Source organism: Ranitomeya variabilis, chromosome 8, assembly GCF_051348905.1.
Source record: "Ranitomeya variabilis isolate aRanVar5 chromosome 8, aRanVar5.hap1, whole genome shotgun sequence".
NCBI lineage: Eukaryota > Metazoa > Chordata > Amphibia > Anura > Dendrobatidae > Ranitomeya > Ranitomeya variabilis.
In genome coordinates, this window is record NC_135239.1 from 146,355,649 (window position 1) to 146,377,268 (window position 21,620).

At 46.4% G+C, this 21,620-nt stretch overlaps 1 protein-coding gene across 3 annotated transcripts in view; it reads left to right on the forward strand.

The window, feature by feature from the left end:
- The window catches only part of GUCY2C (guanylate cyclase 2C), a 1,047,636-nt gene that overhangs the window by 702,339 nt on the left and 323,677 nt on the right, over positions 1 to 21,620 (forward strand). For 2 of the 3 annotated variants that reach the window (XM_077277787.1, XM_077277789.1), the window contains exons 18-19: positions 14,150 to 14,287; positions 14,923 to 15,011. In XM_077277787.1, coding sequence (XP_077133902.1) covers positions 14,150 to 14,287; positions 14,923 to 15,011 — 227 coding nt within the window. The remainder of the gene's footprint in view (positions 1 to 14,149; positions 14,288 to 14,922; positions 15,012 to 21,620) is intronic. The other variant, XM_077277788.1, reaches the window with a different exon arrangement.

The window sequence follows — 21,620 nt, forward strand, 5'->3', positions numbered from 1 at the left end:
AGCTGCTATGAATGCCACCCCACTGCGAACATGGTTGTGCATCCTACTCCTCCACTTCATCCTCCAAAACTGTCCCCTAAGTGTACAGGGCCGGCCCTGCTCCTCTCCCTCCTGTGCTACCACCTCATCCATTATGGCTTGAATTGTTTTTTTCCAGCAGGCATATAAGTGGTGAAGTAACTCTGATAGTGCCATTATCAGCTTTGGCCATAATGATGGAGTATTCAAAGCAGCACAAAAAGGCACACATGTCCCGTATGGAGGCCCAGTCACTGGTGGTGAAGCGTTGCTGTTCTGCAGAGCAACTCACCCACGCTTGCTGCAGCTGAAATTCCACTATTTTTTGCTGTTTGCGCAGTCTCTATAGCATCTTCAATGTGAAGTGTTCCACCTTGTTGGCAAGTCGCATATCAGCCAGGGAGCAGGAAGGTAGAAGTGACACTGCAGTGCAGAAAATCGAGCTGCAGCAGGGTGAGAACGCCAAAAGTGCGCACACACTGCCCACCCTTTCAACAGCAGCTTGTCACGGGGGTACTGGGTAGACTACAGCTGATTACCCGGGCCCCTGCGATATCCCTCAAACTAGGGAGAACCCTGTCTGTCCCTCTCCCAGAATTTACACTGATGGTGTGCTTGTCTGGGCTGCCAGGCCTGACCCTGACTCCTGTTTCAGTCCTATGCTGAAACCTCCACCCGCCACCCAGTGATAAGACCACACACCAACCCCTACAGAAAGCACAGACAGGGAAAACTAAAAACGCACCACGCCGCAGACACTCCAGACCGAGATCACCAGGCACAAGACACAAGCTATAATCGGCGACGCCCAAAGTCCAGAATTACTATTTAAAGGCCATGGTCGTGACCCAGCCTCCAACCTGATTACCAGCTAGATTAACCCCGGACAACCTGGATAAAGTCTAGCTGGCGCCACTGAGCGTATAGTGGATGAATGTGGAATTACCGCTGTCTGTCGGCCGCCCTAGTGTGAATAGCATCCGACTTGACAGTACCCCATCTTCTACGAGGGACCCCAGGGCCCTCAAGACTTGTAGGACCCAGCTTGTCCGAATACCTGCAACCCTAAATGGACCAATAAACCTTGGACCCAATTTCAGGGATGGTACTTTGAGTTTTATGTTGATTGTGGACAACCACACCCAATCACCCACACTCAGGTCCGGACCTGGCACACGTCTACTGTCAGCCACTCGTTTGTACCTTGCACCCACGCTCAGCAAGCGCTGTTTCACTCTCCTCCAAACGGATGACAGTTGTGCTCCTAGCTGGTCCTCCTCCAGAACACCAGCAGAGCCACCCTGACGCAGAGTACAAAATTGAGGATGGTACCCATAAACACAAAAGAACGGGGACTCCCCAGACGATTCCTGGCGGTGATTATTAATGGCAAACTCAGCCAAAGGAAGGAACGTCGACCACTCCTCCTGGTTGTCAGAAACAAAGCAGCGTAAGTACTGCTCCAAATTTTGGTTCATACGCTCGGTCTGACCATTTGACTGAGGATGAAACGCCGAAGAATGCGACAACTTGATCCCCAGCCGTGAGCAAAACGCTTTCCAAAACTTTGCCACAAACTGAGTAGCCCTATCCGACACTATGTCAGACGGAACCCCGTGAAGTCTGACCACCTCCTGCACAAAAACCTGAGCCAGAGTCTTCGTGTTAGGCAACGAAGGCAAGGACACAAAGTGCAACATCTTTGAGAACTGATCAACCACCACCATGATGACCGTGTTCCCAGCTGAGGAGGGCAGGTCTGTAATAAAATCCTGGAGATCTCCGTCCATGGCCTACTGGGTACCCCTAAAGGATGTAGTGAGCCAGCAGGACGGGTTTGAGGCGTCTTAGCCCTAGCACACGTGGTACATGCTGATACGTACAATACCACGTCCTGTCGGATTTTGGGCCACCAAAACTGACGTGACACCAACTCCAAGGTACCCCTAACCCCTGGATGGCCAGCTAGAACAGCATCATGATGCTCACCCAACACCTTTAGGCGAAGATGAAGTGGTACAAATTATTTGTTAATGGGAAGCTCTGGTGGTACTTCCTCCTGAGCCTCGGCAATCTCAGCCTCAACCTCTGTCGTGAGAGCCGAGACCACTACACCCTTTTGGAGGATGGGTACCGGATCTTCCCGAGGTTCTCCCCCGGAAAGCACCTAGATAAAGCATCTGCCTTAGTGTTCTTAGACCCCAGTCGGTACGTAACAAAAAAGTTGAATCGAGTGAAAAGCAATGTCCAGCGAGCCTGCCTGGGGGACAGATGCTTGGCTGACTCGAAATAAAGCAGATTTTTATGGTCGGTGATAACAGTAACCTGGTGGACCGACCCCTCCAAGAAGTGTCGCCATTCCTCAAAAGCCAACTTGATAGCCAACAACTCCCTGTTGCCGATATCATAGTTACTAGTGTTGAGCGATACCGTCCGATATTTGAAAGTATCGGTATCGGATTGGATCGGCCGATATCCAAAAAATATCGGATATCGCCGATACCGATGCCCGATACCAATACAAGTCAATGGGACACAAATATCGGAAGCTATCCTTGATGGTTCCCAGGGTCTGAAGGAGAGGAAACTCTCCTTCAGGCCCTGGGATCCATATTCATGTAAAAAATAAAGAATAAAAATAAAAAATATGGATATACTCACCCTCGGACGAGCCCTGGCTGTCACCGCTGCAAGCGTCTGCCTCCGTTCCTAAGAATGCAGAGAGTGAAGGACCTTCGATGACGTCGCGGTCACGTGAGCGGTCACATGAGCGGTCACGCGACCAATCACAAGACCGCGACGTCATCGCAGGTCCTACACTCACTGCATTCTTAGGAACGGAGGCAGACGCTTGCACCGGTGAGGTCCAGGGGCCGTCGGAGGGGTGAGTATATCCATATTTTTTTTTTTTATTCTTTTTTTTTATATGAATATGGATCCCAGGGCCTGAAGGAGAGTCTCCTCTCCTCCAGACCCTGGGAACCATACGCACCGCACATGAATGGGAACTTATAGGAACTTCCGATTCCGATTTCCGATATCACAAAAATATCGGAACTTGGTATCGGAATTCCGATACAGCGAATATCGTCCGATACCCGATATTTGCAGTATCGGAATGCTCAACACTAGTAGTTACATTGGGCGGGCGACAGCTTCCTGGAAAAGTAGGCGCATGGACGCAACTCGCCCAAGGATGAGCCTTGTGACTGCACCGCCCCCACTCCAACCTCAGACGCATCGACTTCCACGGTAAATGGTTTTGATACATCCGGTTGGACCAGAATGGGGGCCGAAACAAAACTATTCTTCAGAAATTCGAATGCGCGCACAGCAGCCTCAGGCCAGACTGAGAAATTGGTACCCTTTTTCGTCATGTCAGTAAGCGGTTTAGCAATGGTAGAAAAATCTTTGATAAATTTTCTATAATAATTAGAAAATCCAAGGAACCGCTGGAGTGCTTTTAGGTTATCAGGCCGTTCCCAATGCAGCACCACTTGCACCTTAGCGGCGTCCATTTTAAACCCTGAAGCAGACACAATATAACCCAAGAAAGGCAACTCCTGAACCGAAAATACACATTTCTCCAGTTTTGCATAGAGCTTATTTTCCCTGAGTAGCTGTAACACCTGCCTCATATGCTCTAAATGAGTATCACGGTCGCATGAATAAATGAGAATGTCATCTAGGTACACAATAACGAATTTCCCGAGTACATGCGAGAAGACATCATTTATGAAATGTTGAAATACAGCAGGCGCGTTTGTCAACCCAAATGGCATCAGCAAATTTTCAAAATGACCCTCAGGAGTATTAAAAGCCGTCTTCCACTCATCACCTTGACGGACTCTTATGAGGTTGTACGCCCCCCTGAGGTCAAGCTTGGAAAACCACTTAGCACCAGCCACCTGGTTGAACAAATCAGGTATCAGTGGCATAGGGTATGGATCCCGGACCGTAATCTGGTTTAACTCCCTGAAATCCAGACACGGGCGTAGTCCGCCATCTTTCTCCTTAACGAAGAAGAACCCCACTGCCACCGGCGAGGACAAAGGCCTGATGTGCCCTTTGCTCAAACTCTCAGCAATGTAGTCTTTTAAAGCTTGCCTCTCAGGACCAGAGATGTTAAACATCCTAGCTTTCAGCAATTTGGCCCCTGGTTTAAACCTAATAGTACAGTCATAGGATCGATGTGGTGGCAATTCTGAGCAACCCTTCTCAGAGAACACATCTGCGAAATCCAGCAGTGACTCAGGAATGCTAGGAGTCACAGGGGAAACACATGTGGCCAGGCAATTCTCCTGGCAGAATCCGCTCCACTGAATTATGTCCTGAGTTTTCCAGTCAATCACCGGGTTGTGCATAGACAACCATGGAAAACCCAGAACCATTTGTGCAGGAAGATTACCGAGCACCCTACATGTAACTTGCTCAGAATGTAGGACCCCAATGTGGAGTTTAACCTCAGCCACAAACTCAGTAATCTCCCCCTGTGGGAGTGGAGTAGCATTGATGGTGACCACCCGGATAGGATGAGGCAGTTTTTCGACCGTGAACCTGGCCGTGCGTGCAAACTCCTCATCAATGAGATTAGTGGCTGACCCACTATCCACAAAAACAGTGATTGGCAGCTCTCTGCCAGCGACCATAACTCTGGCAGGAAGCATACATTGAGAGACCACATGGAGGATATGCAAAAGCTCAGATTGGCCTCCTCCACACCCTCTGAGCTTAGTAGTTTTCCGCCGTTGCGCTTTTCTTAGAAAACAGAGGACAAGCATTAACATAATGCCCTTTTTTACCACAGCAAAAACAGGCTCCCTGCTTCCTGAGTGAGGGGTCTCGATGATGTGACACCCCTGCGATTTGCATAGGCTCCGTGGGCTCACCTGCAGCAACCTCACGTGCACCTACTCCCTCCCCCATAAGCGGCGTTTCTTGCACCCCCTGATGCAAACGGCGATCAATGCAGACAACAAGACTCATGGCAGACTCTAGAGAAGCAGGAGTCTCATACATCAGGAGGGCTTGTTTAACCCTTCTCGAAACCCCATGTACAAACTGACTCCCCAGCGCCGGGTCATTCCGTTGTGTGTCCACCGCCCAGCGGCGAAATTCAGAACAGTAATCCTTCATCATTCGCTCCCCCTGGCGGAGAGCGCATATTTTAGATTCTGCTAGAGCCAATCTGTCAGGATCATCATATATGAGCCCAAGAGCAGAAAAAAAAACTCCACTGAGTTAAATGCAGCTGAATCAGATGGTAATGAAAATGCCCATGCTTGGGGATCTCCGTTCAGTAATGACAATACCACGCCCACATGCTGAGCCTCATTACCTGAGGAAACCCGGCGCATACGAAAATATAATTTGCAAGCTTCACGAAAAATAACAAATTTACTGCGTTCCCCAGCAAACCTCTCAGGTAAAGGGATCTTTGGCTCTGCAACTCTACCTGCAGTAATGCTTGCACATTAGATACTACAAGACCCTGTTGCTGAACTGCCCCCTTCAACTCAGTGACCTGTAAGGACAGCGCCTCCAACTTGTGGGTTATGGAAGTCATGGGATCCATGGCATCCAAAATTTATTTAGGCCGATTATAATGTCACGGGGGTACTGGGTAGACTACAGCTGATTACCCCGGCCCCGGCGATATCCCTCAGACTAGGGAGAACCCTGTCTGTCCCTCTCCCAGAATTTACACTGATGGTGTGCTTGTCTGGGCCGCCAGACAAATACAAATATAGGAAGGAGAAATATGATAAAGGATAATACACCACCAGATACGATATTTCTTCTCCTAGACCACCACTCCAGACCGAGATCACCAGGCACAAGACGCAAGCTATAATCGGCGACGCCCAAAGTCCAGAATGACTATTTAAAGGCCATGGGCGTGACCTAGCCTCCAACCCGATTACCAGCTAGATTAACCCCGGACAACCTGGATGAAGTCTAGCCAGCGCCACTGAGCGTATAGTGGACGAATGTGGAATTACCGCTGTCTGTCGGACGCCCTAGTGTGAATAGCGTCCGACATGACCCAGCTCCAACATTTGTGGGTAGTTTTTCAGGAAGCTCTGTACCACCAAATTCAGCACATGCACCTGGGAAGGGATGTGCATCAAAACCTGCTAGGCTCAGAGCTGCTATGAGATTTTTCACACACCACCAGGCCAGTCTTGAGGTTCACTTGCACCAACCACTCATTTGTCTGCTGTTTGATCCCCATCTACAGCTCTTGCTCAGTGTGGGTTTTATTCCCCAAACAGAGGAGTTTAAGAACAGAACAGAAAGCTGTAATTTTCCCCTTGCTGTGTTGAAATTTATGGTGCAGGTCTTAGTGTGACCGGATGAGGAGGCGGTGGAGGAAGCGGAGTAGGAGGAGGACTCAACTTGGACAGAGAAACATTCAGCAATCCTCGGTGGTAGTAGGAGATGGGCTAGAATGTCTTCCGCCTGTGTCCCAGCCGCAACTACATTTTTCCAGTGGGCTGGCCGTTCATAATGGTCCACTTATCTGTGGCTATGTGGACCTTGCCACTGAAGGCATTGGGCAGTGCACACCTTATTTTGTTCGCAACATATGTGCAGGGCAGGCATGCACACCTGGCAAAGTAGTGGCGGTTGGGAAGAACGTACTGCAGGACAGCCACCGCCATCAATTTTTTAAAACTGTCCATCTCTGCCAGCCAAAATGACAGCATTTCAAAGGCCAGGACCATGGCTTGTGGGTACCTATTGGGGTATCTCCTCTTTTTCTTGAGGATTTGTGGGATGGAAAGCTGAACACTTCCATAGGATGGCGTGGAGATGCTAGCTGATGCTGGTGGTCATGCTGTCACATTCCCTCTTTGCGGGAGTCAGGTGTCCCTGTTGATCATGAGCTGGAGGAAGAGGCCAAGACCACAGCAGAAGAGGGAGCAGGAGGAGGCTCAGATCTGCTATACTTTTTAAGGTGTGTACTCTCCTGCATTTCATGCTTGGAATTCAGATGCCTTGTCATCCAGGTGGTGCTCAGGTTCAGAAGATTTATGCAGCGCCCCAGAGTCCTGGTTGTTGCAGTACTGTGGCTCCACCACTAAGGGGAGCTATGGTACGTCTGATGGCACTGAAGGAGTTCATCTGATCAGGTATCACAGACACCAATACATTTCACCGCCGGGCCACCAGGGGGAGCTAAGGGTTCTATTCATTAGGCCACTCTCCACATACTGGTAAAACTGGGGGTCAGGCAGGAAGTTAGAGAGAAAGCTGACTGGGTTGGAACCAGGCAACATCTTGTGGCAGAGGGTGTTGCGGGAGAAGATTCGGTAGGGTCCCTGTCAGGGGTGGGATCCTGACAGAGGCTTGGCAATTTGAGCGAACGTAACGGGACCGTGCCTGCTCAGTATAGCGGCGGTGCCCAAGGAGGGATTGGAAGCGAGATAGATTGTGCTGAGTGAGAAACGAGATCAAAGCAACAAGGAGAATACCAGTAGGGGTCGTGCTGTAAGACCGAGGCAGCATCCTACTGAGGCGCACAACCGGCGGCCGGAACGCCGAGGGAGTATTACAATATCTAGCTTCAAGCAATACTCCAAACCAACGGCAGGACAGTCAGTCTAAGGCGGGCTGTCTCACCTAAATCACCTATGCAGTCTTGGGGGGCAACTGGTGGAGAGGGGCGACTCTAGGGTCCCGGAAGAGCTCCGAGCCTACCCGTCAAACGGGTGCCGTCCTAACCGTAACATCAGGGAGGGACGGAGGATTAGCAGAACATCACCTAATCAAGTTGTGAGGGAACTTAAGAAACGGACACAACAGTTGTGGGGACTTTCCGTAAGCACAGCAGGGAAGGACCGCAACACCTAGCGCTAGGGGGAAGGCACAGATTTCCACCTGTGAAGAGAACTCTGGAGGTGCCATTGGACCGGCCGGACTTGCGCAGCCTGGTTACCCGGATTCCGGACTGAGGACCCAGAGATCTTCAGTAAAGAGGTAAAGAGCCTGCAACCTGGTGTCCTCGTTATTTACTGCACCGCACTACTACAGCCTCACCACCACCATCATCCATCATATCTATCACTGTACGCCCCTCAGCAGGGTCACGGACTGGGCCTGGCCACCGTGACAACTCCAGAGCAGAGACTCAGAGGCCCGGTACCGGGTACCGCTTGGCCCTGCGGCAGTGTGGGCGCTACAACTTGGCGTCACGAACAGGATCTACTTAAGCCTGAAGAATCAGGTCATGTGTGCCTTGAAACTGTGATTTACTGTGCTTGGACTGTACTTTATTGCAAAGACTGTGGATTGTCACTTGCCGCCAAAAGTTTGCGCCAAAACCGCCGCCATTACAGCGCTAAGGAGAGCGCAGGAGAAGAAGAAGGGCATGGAAGTGGGCGTGAACAAGCTGAAGAGCGCGAAAGACAATGGCCGCCCAGTCTAAATATCTCGGCCCCTTGAGGACGTGTCCGTCAGCAGCCGAGATCCGCCTCCTGATCCTCAATGTTGGCAGAGACAGAGAAAATGAAAACGCCCACGAAGGAGAGAGCGGGAAAAGGACCAGGAAGAAGAAGTCAGCGAGATGGAGGACGCCATGGCCCGCCACCCGGAGCCGGAGCGTGGGGTCGGAGCCGAGGACTCCCCCAGCTACCCGGAGAGGCACCGCAGCCAGACCTCCATAGTTGCCGCTGACCTCCTGCAGACCGGAGTGGACGAGCTGATCCACCAACTCCCGCAGACACAGCTGAGCACTGAGGCCGGGTGGAAGAAGACCATCATCGGGAGCCTCAAGAGACATCTGTCGGCAGCCTCGTCTGGTCCGGAGCAAGAAAGAAGTTCCAGCGCTCCGAAGCCAGAAAACAAGGCCCTGCCGGAAAGCGAGATGCTGCAAACGGAGATGACAACGCCGCAGCGCAAGGCCCTGCAGCCAGCATTCCAGACCCCAGCGGAGGCAGAGCAGACCGGCACCGGCAGGACCGCATCTGAAGCAGGTATGAAGGGCGACCCTGTCCTGATGACTGACACCACTCCCGCGACTGCTAGTGCCACAGCTGCTGACTCCGTTCCAGTGACTGATCTTGCAGCAGCCGCTACCTCTGCTGCAGCAAATGCCCCTACTCAAGCTGCGCAGACCTCCATCGCTGTGCATGATTTAACCGTACATGCAAGACGGATTAACGGCGTTTGTTCGGCACTGGGTGTAACCCTGGACCTCACTTCTCCCAGGCCAAGAAGGGTTAAGTGCCAGGTGCAGCCCTGGAAGCTGTCCAACTAAACCTCGGAAACCTGAAACTGTACATAGTTAACTGCTTGTTTCCCTGCTTTTTGTTACTAATACCCGACCTGGGTTATTCTTAAAGGGATCCCTTTGTTGACCCGGGATCCCTATTGCTTTTTGTTTGTTTTCTACGTTTGCACAAGTTACCCCGAACTGCCGCAATCATGAACAGTGCATGATACAAACTGCTTGTAAATAGTTTGCACCTTCTTAAAGGTGCTCCCTACTGGTTTTACTTAAAGAAGGACTCTTTGCGAAGATACCGCACCGGAGCCTTTGCTAAGTATGGACTGGTAGCTTGAGAAGATATGCTACCTCATAGAGACTTGGTCCCCTCTTAAAGGGGATGTTCACTTGTTGCACTTAAAGGATAGTATTGCTTTAAAACTGAAAGATAGCAATAATGTCTTGACAAAAAGAAAGTGATGATAATGTTTGCATGAGAAAGTTATGTGTATTTAACGAGTTAATTGTGAAAAATGTTTGATAATGTTGATAGGAAAATGAGGACAGAAAGTGAGCCCGTATGGGGTTAGTTAGTGAGTCCTCTTAGGAGCCTTGAAGAAATGGCTCATTGATCTTAAACTGAAAGTAATGTTATGTTCTACACTATGTATAGTAGTTGAAAAGACAGAAGGCTCGGGCTGAAAGGAGCGGTCCTGTAAGAAAGGAGAGGCAGTAGGTCTGGCGCCGTTAGGACAGGCGGTCCTGCAGATTTAAAGAAGGAGAATATAAAAGTTAAATTGCCTTATAATGTGATTATAAGAAGGTCTTTAGCGGATTCAGAGTGTACGTCCTTAAAGGCAATGTTAAATTATTGTTCAAGAATTTGTACTAAGTAGAATACCCGGTTGGGTAAGAAAAGTTATTTATAGCATGTTGCTATGATATTTAACCATGTTTGTAACGTTCAAGTGTCCTCACCTCCCATAAAGGGAAGCTCTGTTCAAGTATGCTTATTGTTATTGCACTCAACAAAATTGTATGTCTTTTTGCTAACCTGTATTGTTGTTTTCTTCCCAGTCCCGGAGTACTGGATTTAACCGGGGGGGAGTGCAGCGCCCCAGAGTCCTGGTCGTTGCAGTACTGTGGCTCCGCCACTAAGGGGAGCTATGGTGCGTCTGATGGCACTGAAGGAGTTCATCTGATCAGGTATCACAGACACCAATACATTTCACCGCCGGGCCACCAGGGGGAGCTAAGGGTTCTATTCATTAGGCCACTCTCCACATACTGGTAAAACTGGGGGTCAGGCAGGAAGTTAGAGAGAAAGCTGACTGGGTTGGAACCAGGCAACACCTTGTGGCAGAGGGTGTTGCGGGAGAAGATTCGATAGGGTCCCTGTCAGGGGTGGGATCCTGACAGAGGCTTGGCAATTTGAGCGAACGTAACGGGACCGTGCCTGCTCAGTATAGCGGCGGTGCCCAAGGAGGGATTGGAAGCGAGATAGATTGTGCTGAGTGAGAAACGAGATCAAAGCAACAAGGAGAATACCAGTAGGGGTCGTGCTGTAAGACCGAGGCAACATCCTACTGAGGCGCACAACCGGCGGCCGGAACGCCGAGGGAGTATTACAATATCTAGCTTCAAGCAATACTCCAAACCAACGGCAGGACAGTCAGTCTAAGGCGGGCTGTCTCACCTAAATCACCTATGCAGTCTTGGGGGGCAACTGGTGGAGAGGGGCGACTCTAGGGTGCCGGAAGAGCTCCGAGCCTACCCGTCAAACGGGTGCCGTCCTAACCGTAACATCAGGGAGGGACGGAGGATTAGCAGAACATCACCTAATCGAGTTGTGAGGGAACTTAAGAAACGGACACAACAGTTGTGGGGACTTTCCGTAAGCACAGCAGGGAAGGACCGCAACACCTAGCGCTAGGGGGAAGGCACAGATTTCCACCTGTGAAGAGAACTCTGGAGGTGCCATTGGACTGGCCGGACTTGCGCAGCCTGGTTACCCGGATTCCGGACTGAGGACCCAGAGATCTTCAGTAAAGAGGTAAAGAGACTGCAACCTGGTGTCCTCGTTATTTACTGCACCGCACTACTACAGCCTCACCACCACCATCATCCATCATATCTATCACTGTACGCCCCTCAGCAGGGTCACGGACCGGGCCTGGCCACCATGACAACTCCAGAGCAGAGACTCAGAGGCCCGGTACCGGGTACCCCTCAGCCCTGCGGCAGTGGGGGCGCTACATTTATGCCTCGTTTCTGACTCTAATGGCACAGCATTAAAACCACACGTCATCTGTCGTCAGCACATTCCCTGAAGACATGCCACCCCATGGAGCTCTTTTGCGCTGGCTTTGGTATGCTGATTTCAATGGCACGGTGGGCAATAGTACACTAGGCTATGGGCCACCCACTGTGTCTTTGTACCCTGCTCCCTCTTTTGCTGTGTTGCTGGGGCAACGTGGCTACCTCTTCTTCCTCCAATCTCTGCATGTCACTCGGATGGCCTCCCCTCCATGTGAGGTCTAGGACTTCATCAACCCCCACCATCATCTTCCACCCACTCCTCGCCCCTGTCTTCCTTGCCTATCTGCACACTGCAGAAAGATGCTGCAGTTGGAAACTGTGTTTCATCATCCTCTGCCATGTGCTGCAGAGGTCCTCTGACTGTGTGCACTAGCCCAACCACATAATCATCCCCTCACCTGTTGAGATAGCCCCTTCCAAGGAGAGCTAATTTCAGAAGAGATGCAAACTATCTCCAATCTGCCATTATTGATTCAAATTAAAATTAAATTAAATAAATACGATGCATCGGAGCCAAGAAAATAACCACAGCCATTGCCTGTCAGTGTACAATTCTTATCTGATTCTCAGTCAAAAGTTTTTATTACAACCACAGAGATAAGGAAAGTGGGAATGGCATCTTACATTACCTAAGAGAGAAAATATTTAAGTTGGGAAAAACAAAACTGAAAATTATGGATCCTGTCAAAATTGCTTTCTCACTGGTTCTAACCAGCTTACCATACTTTCAGAGACAAAGAGGAATGTTTAACACAAAGACACTTCTATATCACCTCTATAGGCTTCAGAGTGCACACAGTGGCTTTTTGGCACAGTACTCCCACAGGCTGGGTTTCATAGCATACATGGCAACTTTTGACACAGTACTCCCACAAGCGTGGTTGCATAATACACATGGTGGCTTTTGGCACAGTAGTCCCACAGGCAGGGTTGCAGAGTACACGCAGCAGCTTTTTGGTACAGCACTGCCACAGGCAGGGTTGCAGAGTAAACACAGCAGCTTTTTGGCACAGTACTCCCACAGATGGGGTTGCAGAGCACGCACAGCTTCTTTTTGGCACAGTACTCCCACAGATATGGGTGCAGAGTACATACAGCATCGTTTTGGCACAGTACTCCCACAGGCAGAAGTGTAGAGTACACACAGAGGCTTTTTGGCACAGTACTCCCACAGGTGGGGTTGCAAACTACACACAGCAGCTTTTGTCAGAGTACACTCACAGGTGGAGTTACAGAGTACACACAGCGACTTTTGTCACAGTACTCCCACAGATATGGATTAAGGGGACACACAGCGGGTTTTGGCATAGTACTCCCACAGGAGGGGTTGCAGACTTCACACAGTGACTTTTGGCACAGTACTCTCACAGGCCGAGTTGCAGAGTACACACAGCAGCTTTTGGCACAGTTCTCCCACTGAGACCTGCAGAGTGCACTCAGCGGCTTTTTGGCAGCATGTTCTACCTAACACTGTCCCTCAATATGGCTGAGTCCTGACCCTACACTAATCAGAGCAGAATGGCGATGGCACTTGTGATCTGACATTTATACAAGCCAGGTCATGTGCTGTGCTGGTCAATTGCAGTCATGCGAGTATTTGTCATGGCTGTGATGGCTCTGGAAGATCCCACAGCCTAAAAACTTGTTGATTGGCTGCGCTGCAGTCTTTCAACAAATTTTATTAGGCATCAGAAACCGAACAGGAAAACGGACATCCTGTTAAAAGTCCGTGTTCGGGGTTTGGTATCGGACACTGAGTGTACGGTACGGAACCCAAACTTTATAGTTTGGATTTGCTCATCACTAGTCTGTATCTAAATCCCATTGAACATCTGTGGAGAGATCTTAAAATTGTTGATGGGAGAAAGCACCCTTCAAATATGAGAGACCTAGAGCAGTTTGCAAAAGAAGAGCTGTCCAAAATTCAAATTGAGAGGTGTAAGAATCTTGTTGTTGACTATATTAAGTGGATACAGTTAGTTATTCCAAAGGGTGTGCTCCCAAATATTAAGTTGAGGGTGCCCACAATTTTATCCAGCCCAGTTTTGGGGTTTTATGCAAAATTATGTCCAATTTCCCTTTTTTGAGTCAATCTCTCCCCTTGTTATGTAGTTTCAGGTATGATTGTCATATTCCTTGTTACTGTCCACAGCTGAGTTGGAACGAACATCACATGCTTGAAACAAAGATGTTTACCCACGATTTTGGAAAGGTGCCAACAATTTTGTCCAGTCCATTTTTGGAGTTTTATATGAAATCATGTCCAATTTGTTTTTTTCCTCTATTGTTTGTGGTTTTCAAATACACACGAAGGAAATAAACATGTGTATAGCAAAACATGTGAAATTGCAATAATTTTCTGGGAGAAATACTTTCTGGAACAACTTCAAGGGTGACAACACTTTCGACCATGACTATATTTCCCTTAGACTTTAACAAGCATGTGATCTATTTGCAAAAAAAATAAAAAATGAAAGGAGCACATATTCAAAAATCAGATATGTATATGGGAACCTAGCTGTACAGAAATTTAGACCAAAAAATACATGATAATTAGATTTGATGGTTGATTTTAGTTTAATTCATTATTACTCATTAAAGATTTGTGGATGTCTCCTGAACACATACGCCAAAATGGGGTTTCTCAGAAAGGTGATGTCTATAGCTACGGAATTATTGCACAAGAAATTATCCTGAGGAAAGAAACATTTTACACGGAACAATGCCATGACCACAAAGGTAAAATCATTTTTTCAATATATGAACAACATTAATGTTTAAAAAAGAATTATCTATTGAAAAAAGATTGGGCCTGATTCATCAAGAGCGGCGTAAACAATGTGTTCTAGTCAGACCCTCCTGAATCATTAAAAGGTACATGTCTCTTATTGAATTAGATGCATCTGACAAATGGTGAGTTCCTTTTTGTGCAGATACTGGAGTAAGATTTCTGAGATAAGGCATCCCATAGCTCATCGTGAATTAGGCCAGGTATGATGCCATGCCCCTGTTCTGCCCAAGTCCATCCCCAGCCCAACCCATTTTGTCTGATCTGGGTGAAATCAATGTTAAAATGCCAAAAGTCTAAACATTTTGTGCAACTCCGCAATAATTTTGCTACACTTTTCCAAGCAATTTACACTAGAATTCTGGCATAATCACATTGATGAATCAGGGCCTTTGTTTTTCGTAATGTAAAAATAGTACATATTTAAGAGCAAAATGAGGTAATAAGTATAAATCTTGTTTGTTAGACAATCATCCAGAAAAGTTTATTTTATTTGTGGGAAAAAAACGTTTTTCAGTATGAGTTGCAAACAAATTTCATCTGAACTTTTTGTTTCATTTTATTTCTTTACCAATGTCAACTAAAGAAAAAATTGCTAAGGTGAAGAATATTAAAGGAAATTGTCCATTCCGACCAGACCTTCTTCTAGAGACAGCAGAGGAATGGGAGATAGAGGTGGGAAATATTTTTATTTAATATTGATAGATACTTGGACTTGCTTAGGTCATTTATATACACTGCTCAAAAAAATAAAGGGAACACTAAAATCCCAACTCCTAGATATCACTGAATGAAATATTGCAGTTTTAAATCTTTATTCATTATATAGTGGAATACATTGAGAACAGTAAAACCTAAAAATGATCAATGTAAATCACAACTAATGCCCCATGGAGGTCTGGAGTTGGAATGATGCTCAAAATCAAAGTGGAAAATCAAATTACAGGCTGATCCAACTTTAGTGGAAATATATCAAAACAAGGAAATGATGCTCAGTAGTGTGTGGCCTCCACATGCTTGTATGACCTCCCTTCAACACCTGAGCATGCTCCTGATGAGGCGGTGGATGTCATCTTGAGGGATCTCCTCACAGACCTGGATTAAGGTAACAGTTAACTCCTGGACAGTCTGTGGTGCAATGTGGCGTTGGTGGCTGGAACAAGACATGATGTCCCAGATGTGCTCGATTGGATTCAGGACTGGGGAACGGGCAGGCCAGTCCTTAGCATCAATGCCTTCATCATGCAGGAATTGCTGACACTTCAATCACATGAGGCCTAGCATTGTCATGCATCAGAAGGAACCCAGGGCCCACTGCACCTGCATATGGTCTCACAATGGGTCTGATGATCTCATCCCGGTACCTAATGGCAGTCAGGGTACTTCTGGCTAGCACATGGAGGGCTGTGTGGCCCTCCAAAGAAATGCATCCCACACCATTACTAACCTACTGCCAAACTGGTCATGCTGGAGGATGTTGCAGGCAGCAGAATGTTCTCCACAGTGTCTCCAGACTCTGTCACATCTGTCACATGTGCTCAGTGTGAACCTGCTTTCATCTGTGAAGAGCACAGCGTGCCAGTGGCGAATTTGCCAATTCTGGTGTTCTGTGGCAAATGCCAAGTGTCCTGCATGGTGTTTGGCTGTAAGCACAACCCCCATCTGTGGATGCGGGCGCTCAGACCATCCTCATGGAGTCGGTTTCTAACTGTTTGTGCAGACACATGCACATTTGTGGCCTGCTGGGGGTCATTTTTCAGGGCTCTGGCACTGCTCCTCCTGTTCCTCCTTGCACAAAGGCTGAGGAAGCGGTCCTGCTGCTGGGTTGTTGCCCTCCTACGGCCCCCTCCATGTCTCCTGGTGTACTGGCCTGTCTCCTGGTAGCACCGCTGGACACTACGCTGACAGGCACAGCAAACCTTCTTGCCACAGCTCGCGGTCATGTGCACTACCTGAGCTTGTGTGGGTAGTAGAGTCCGTCTCATGCTACCATGAGTGTGAAAGCACAACCAACATTCAAAAGTGACCAAAACATCAGCCAGAAAGCATTGGTACTGAGATGTGGTCTGTTGTCCCCACCTGCAAAACCACACCTTTATTGAGTGTGTCTTGATAATTGCCAATAATTTCCATCTGTTGTCTATTCCATTTGCACAACAGCATGTGAAATTGATTGTCAAACAGTGTTGCTTCCTAAATGGACAGTTTGATTTCACAGAAGTTTGATTTACTTGGAGTTATATTCCGTTGTTTAAGTGTTCCCTTTATTTTTTTGAGCAGTGTATAATGGAAATGTATTTGAAAATCAAATTGAAAATGCAAATATCTACATACAGGTTGAAGATAGATGAGCAAGATAAACATTGTAAACATATATTAATATGTTTTTCTTTTACTTAATTATTCTTATTGTTAGCATGTAAAAGTTTTGGCACCCCTGGTCAAAATTACTGTTATTGTGAACAGTTAAGCAAGTTGAAGATTAAATGATCTCTAAAAGGCCTAAAGATAAAGATGACACATTTCTTATGTATTTAAGCAAGAGAAAGTGTATATGTGTATATATATATATATATATATATATATATATATATATATATATATATATATATATACAGTACAGACCAAAAGTTTGGACACACACCTTCTCATTTAAAGATTTTTCTGTATTTTCATGACTATGAAAATTGTACATTCACGCTGAAGGCATCAAAACTATGAATTAACACATGTGGTATTATATACTTAACAAAAAAGTGTGAAACAACTGAAATTATGTCTTATATTCTAGGTTCTTCAAAGTAGCCACCTTTTGCTTTGATGCCTGCTTTGCACACTCTTGGCATTCTCTTGATTAGCTTCAAGAGGTAGTCACCGGGAATGGTTTTCAATTCACAGGTGTGCCCTGTCAGGTTTAATAAGTGGGATTTCTTGCCTTATAAATAGAGTTGGGACCATCAGTTGTGTTGTGCAGAAGTCTGGTGGATACACAGCTGATAGTCCTACTCAATAGACTGTTAGAATTTGTTTTATGGCAAAAAAAAAGCAGCTAAGTAAAGAATAATGAGTGGCCATCATTACTTTAAGAAATGAAGGTCAGTCAGTCCGAAAAATTGGGAAAACTTTGAAAATGTCCCCAAGTGCAGTGGCAAAAACCATCAATCACTACAAAGAAACTGGCTCACATGAGGACCACCCCAGGAAAGGAGACCAAGAGTCACCTCTGCTTCTGAGGATAAGTTTATCCGAGTCACCAGCCTCAGAAATCGCAGGTTAACAGCAGCTAAGATTAGAGACCAGGTCAATGCCACACAGAGTTCTAGCAGCAGACACATCTCTACAACAACTGTTAAGAGGAGACTTTGTGCGGCAGGTCTTCATGGTAAAATAGCTGCTAGGAAACCACTGCTAAGGACAGGCAACAAGCAGAAGAGACTTGTTTGGGCTAAAGAACACAAGGAATGGACATTAGACCAGTGGAAATCTGTGCTTTGGTCTGATGAGTCCAAATTTGAGATCTTTGGTTCCAACGACCGTGTATTTGTGTGACGCAGAAAAAGTGAACGGATGGACTCTACATGTCTGGTTCCAACGGTGAAGCATGGAGGAGGAGGTGTGATGGCGTGTGGGTGCTTTGCTGGTGATACTGTTGGGGATTTATTCAAAATTGAAGGCATACTGAACCAGCATGGCTACCACAGCATCTTGCAGCGGCATGCTATTCCATCCGGTTTGCGTTTACTTGGACCATCATTTATTTTTCCACAGGACAATGACCCCAAGCACACCTCCAGGCTGTGTAAGGGCTATTTGACCAAGAAGGAGAGTGATGGGGTGCTACGCCAGATGACCTGGCCTCCACAGTCACCAGACCTGAACCCAGTCGAGATGGTTTGGGGTGAGCTGAACCGCAGAGTGAAGGCAAAAGGGCCAACAAGTCCTAAGCATCTCTGGGAACTCCTTCAAGATTGTTGGAAGAACATTCCCGGTGACTACCTCTTGAAGCTCATCAAGAGAATGCCAAGATTGTGCAAAGCAGTCATCAAAGCAAAAGGTGGCTACTTTGAAGAACCTAGAAAATAAGACATAATTTCAGTTGTTTCACACTTTTTTGTTAAGTATATAATTCCACATGTGTTAATTCATAGTGTTGATGCCTTCACTGTGAATGTACAATTTTCATAGTCATGAAAATACAGAAAAATCTTTAAATGAGAAGGTGTGTCCAAACTTTTGGTCTGTATTGTATATATATATATACACACACTCCGTACATACTCGAGTATAAGCCAAGATTTTAGCTCATTTTTTTAGGCTGACAGTGCCCATCTCAGCTTATACTCGAGTCATTGTCACAGGGGGTTGGTGGGGGAGGGGGAGCGGCAGCAGTCACATCATACTCACCCTCTCGGCACGGTTTCTGCACATCTCTGGTTCTCAGATAGTCTCGGTGCTGGCAACTTGTTCCAATGTTCAGCGGACACATGGTACCGCTCATTAAAGTAATAAATATGGACGCCACTCCACTCCCATATGCGTGGCGCACAAATTCATTACCATAATGAGTGGTACCATGTGACTGCTGAACACATTAACAAGCTGCCGGCGCGTGCCAGAGACCATCAGAGAAGCAGGGACTTGCAGACACCGCGCCGGGAGGGTGAGTATGACGGGGAGGGTGAGCCATGCGATATTCACCTGTCCCTGTTCCACTGCCGGACTGTGTCTTCTACTTCCTCTGGCTGTGATGTTCAGGTCAGAGGGCGCACAAACTGCAAAGACCTAGAAGACACAGCGGCGCGCAGGTGAATATCTCAAGTGTCAGGGGCCTGAGCCAGCGGTGACTTCCACACCTGACCCCCATAGCGCGCCGGTGTCCCCGCCTGATCAGGACCCCAGCACCTCTCCCCCAGAGACAAGAGGTGAGTATGTCATTTTTTTTAAATCGCAGCAACAGCATATGGACTTATATTATTCTATGGAGCATCTTATGGGGCCATCAACCTTTATGGAGCATCTTATGGGGCCATCAACCTTTATGGAGCATCTTATGGGGCCATCAACCTTTATGGAGCATATTATGGGGCTATCAACCTTTATGGAGCAGCATATGGGGTTGTATTATGCTATGGAGCATCTTATGGGGCCATCAACCTTTATGGAGCAGCATATGGGGTTATATTATGCTATGGAGCATCTTATGGGGCCATCAACCTTTATGCAGCAGCATATGGGGTTATATTATTCTATGGATCATCTTATGGGGCCATCGACTTTTACGGAGCAGCATATGGGGTTATATTATTCTATGGAGCATCTCATGGGGCCATCAACCTTTTATATATATATATATATATATATATATATATATATATATATATGTTATTTTTTTCATCTTTTCCATTTTAAAGGTTAAAAAAAGGAAATTTACTGTATTTGGTACCCCGCATGATTAGTACCTAGAAACGACCCCTTTTGCAAGTATCAAAGCTTGTAAATGCTTTTTGTATCCAGCTAAGAGTCTTTCAATTCTTGTTTGAAGGATTTTCATACATTCTTCCTTGAAAAATTTGAAACTTCCTCCAGTCCTGTGAGATTCTGGGTCGTCTTACATGCACTGCTATTTTGAGGTCTAGCCACAGATTTTCAATGATGTTCAGATCAGGTGACTGTAAAGGCCAATGTAAAACTTTCAGCTTGCACCTTTTTAGGTAGTCTATTGTAGATTTTGACGTGTGTTCAGGATCATTAACCTTAAGCCATCCTCCTTTCAACTGCAGCTTTTGTAAAGATGGTGTTATGCTTGCACCAAGAATTTGTTGAAATTTCATTGTTCTCTCCAAAATGTTCCTGTGCCATTGGCTGCAACACAGCCCCAGGCGAGATGTTCTTTTCCTAAAATTCGGTGCCCTTTTATCTCCACATATACCTTTGATCATTGTGGAGATAAAATCATTGTGGCATGGCCAAGGGGTTCTATTTTAACCTCATCAGTACACATGACTTGTTTCCTAAATGCATCAGCTTGTTTAGATGTTCTTTAGACATTAATTAAAAAAAAGTATTGTTTGTCTTTTTTCAAAATAATTTAGACGTGGAGCAAAGCTAAAACCACCAAGTATAGACGTATTCCCACATGTTTTTTTCACATTCTCAAAAAACAGACAAATTTTCGTTAGTGTGCAGAATCCGTTATTCATCCATTTTTAGTCCGTGCATCCGTTTTTACCATCCATATATTACCTGTTTTTTTATATCCAAAATAAATACTTGGTCAATGAAAGACAGATACCATCTTTGTGCTGTCCCTTTTTTTTCTCTATCCACTCACTTCAATGAACACGTTCTATCAGCAAAACAATAAAGATATCAATAGACTAGATGAAATAATTGGACATGGCAAAAGCCATACAAAATAAAATATATGATGATGTCCTTTTCCAGTAGAGGTGATAGACGCCAAATGTCACAGGCAGTGAAATAAAAAAACAATTGGTTTGCACACATATTTTGGCTAATTTTCTGAGACATTATATGACAGTCAACATTATCACTATAATTGTAGTGTGTTAAGAGGGATTCCTAAGACAACTGCTAACTGAAAAGATGGTAACAAATTGCAAGCTTTCGAGACTACGCAGGTCTCTTCATTTAGGCAAATACTAATGCAAATTCTGATGAATCACATACTTATACACAACACAGCACAGAGAGAAAGAAGCAATAGATAAGACAAGTAATGTGAAGCAGAATTATCATTATGTGAGAGGGATAGACATAGATATTGGAACAGTTCATAGATAAGGAAGTCTTAATGTTTTATGGTCCTCTGAATGGGTCTGGTTCTGTGTTGTGATGACCCCAGAAGGTCTGAAGAGCAAATTCCTTAATTGATGTAAAAAGGCATGCAGTCTGACAAGCGGCGGACACCGCGTCAAGCTCCGGATCAAATAAGCTCCTAGCCCATTACAAGTCAGGCATCTATTGAACAGTGATTCCAACCTGATCTATTGAGTACGGCTCACTAAGCAGTACCTAATCGCTACTAAGTACGTAACTGAAGAAGGTCACATTTGACCGAAACGTTTTGGTACTACGCAATAAATTTTGGAATTGCATCCAAGTTGAGTGCCGGGTTTACTTATCTTTACTGTATTAAGGTGTGGGAACCTACCCGTGCACCCCTGTGCCTGTGCTCACGGTTTTCTTTCATTGTAATTAGAAGTGTGGGCACATCCTGTTCTGCATGTTAGGCATGTAACTACTGGCATGGCTGTGATTGGC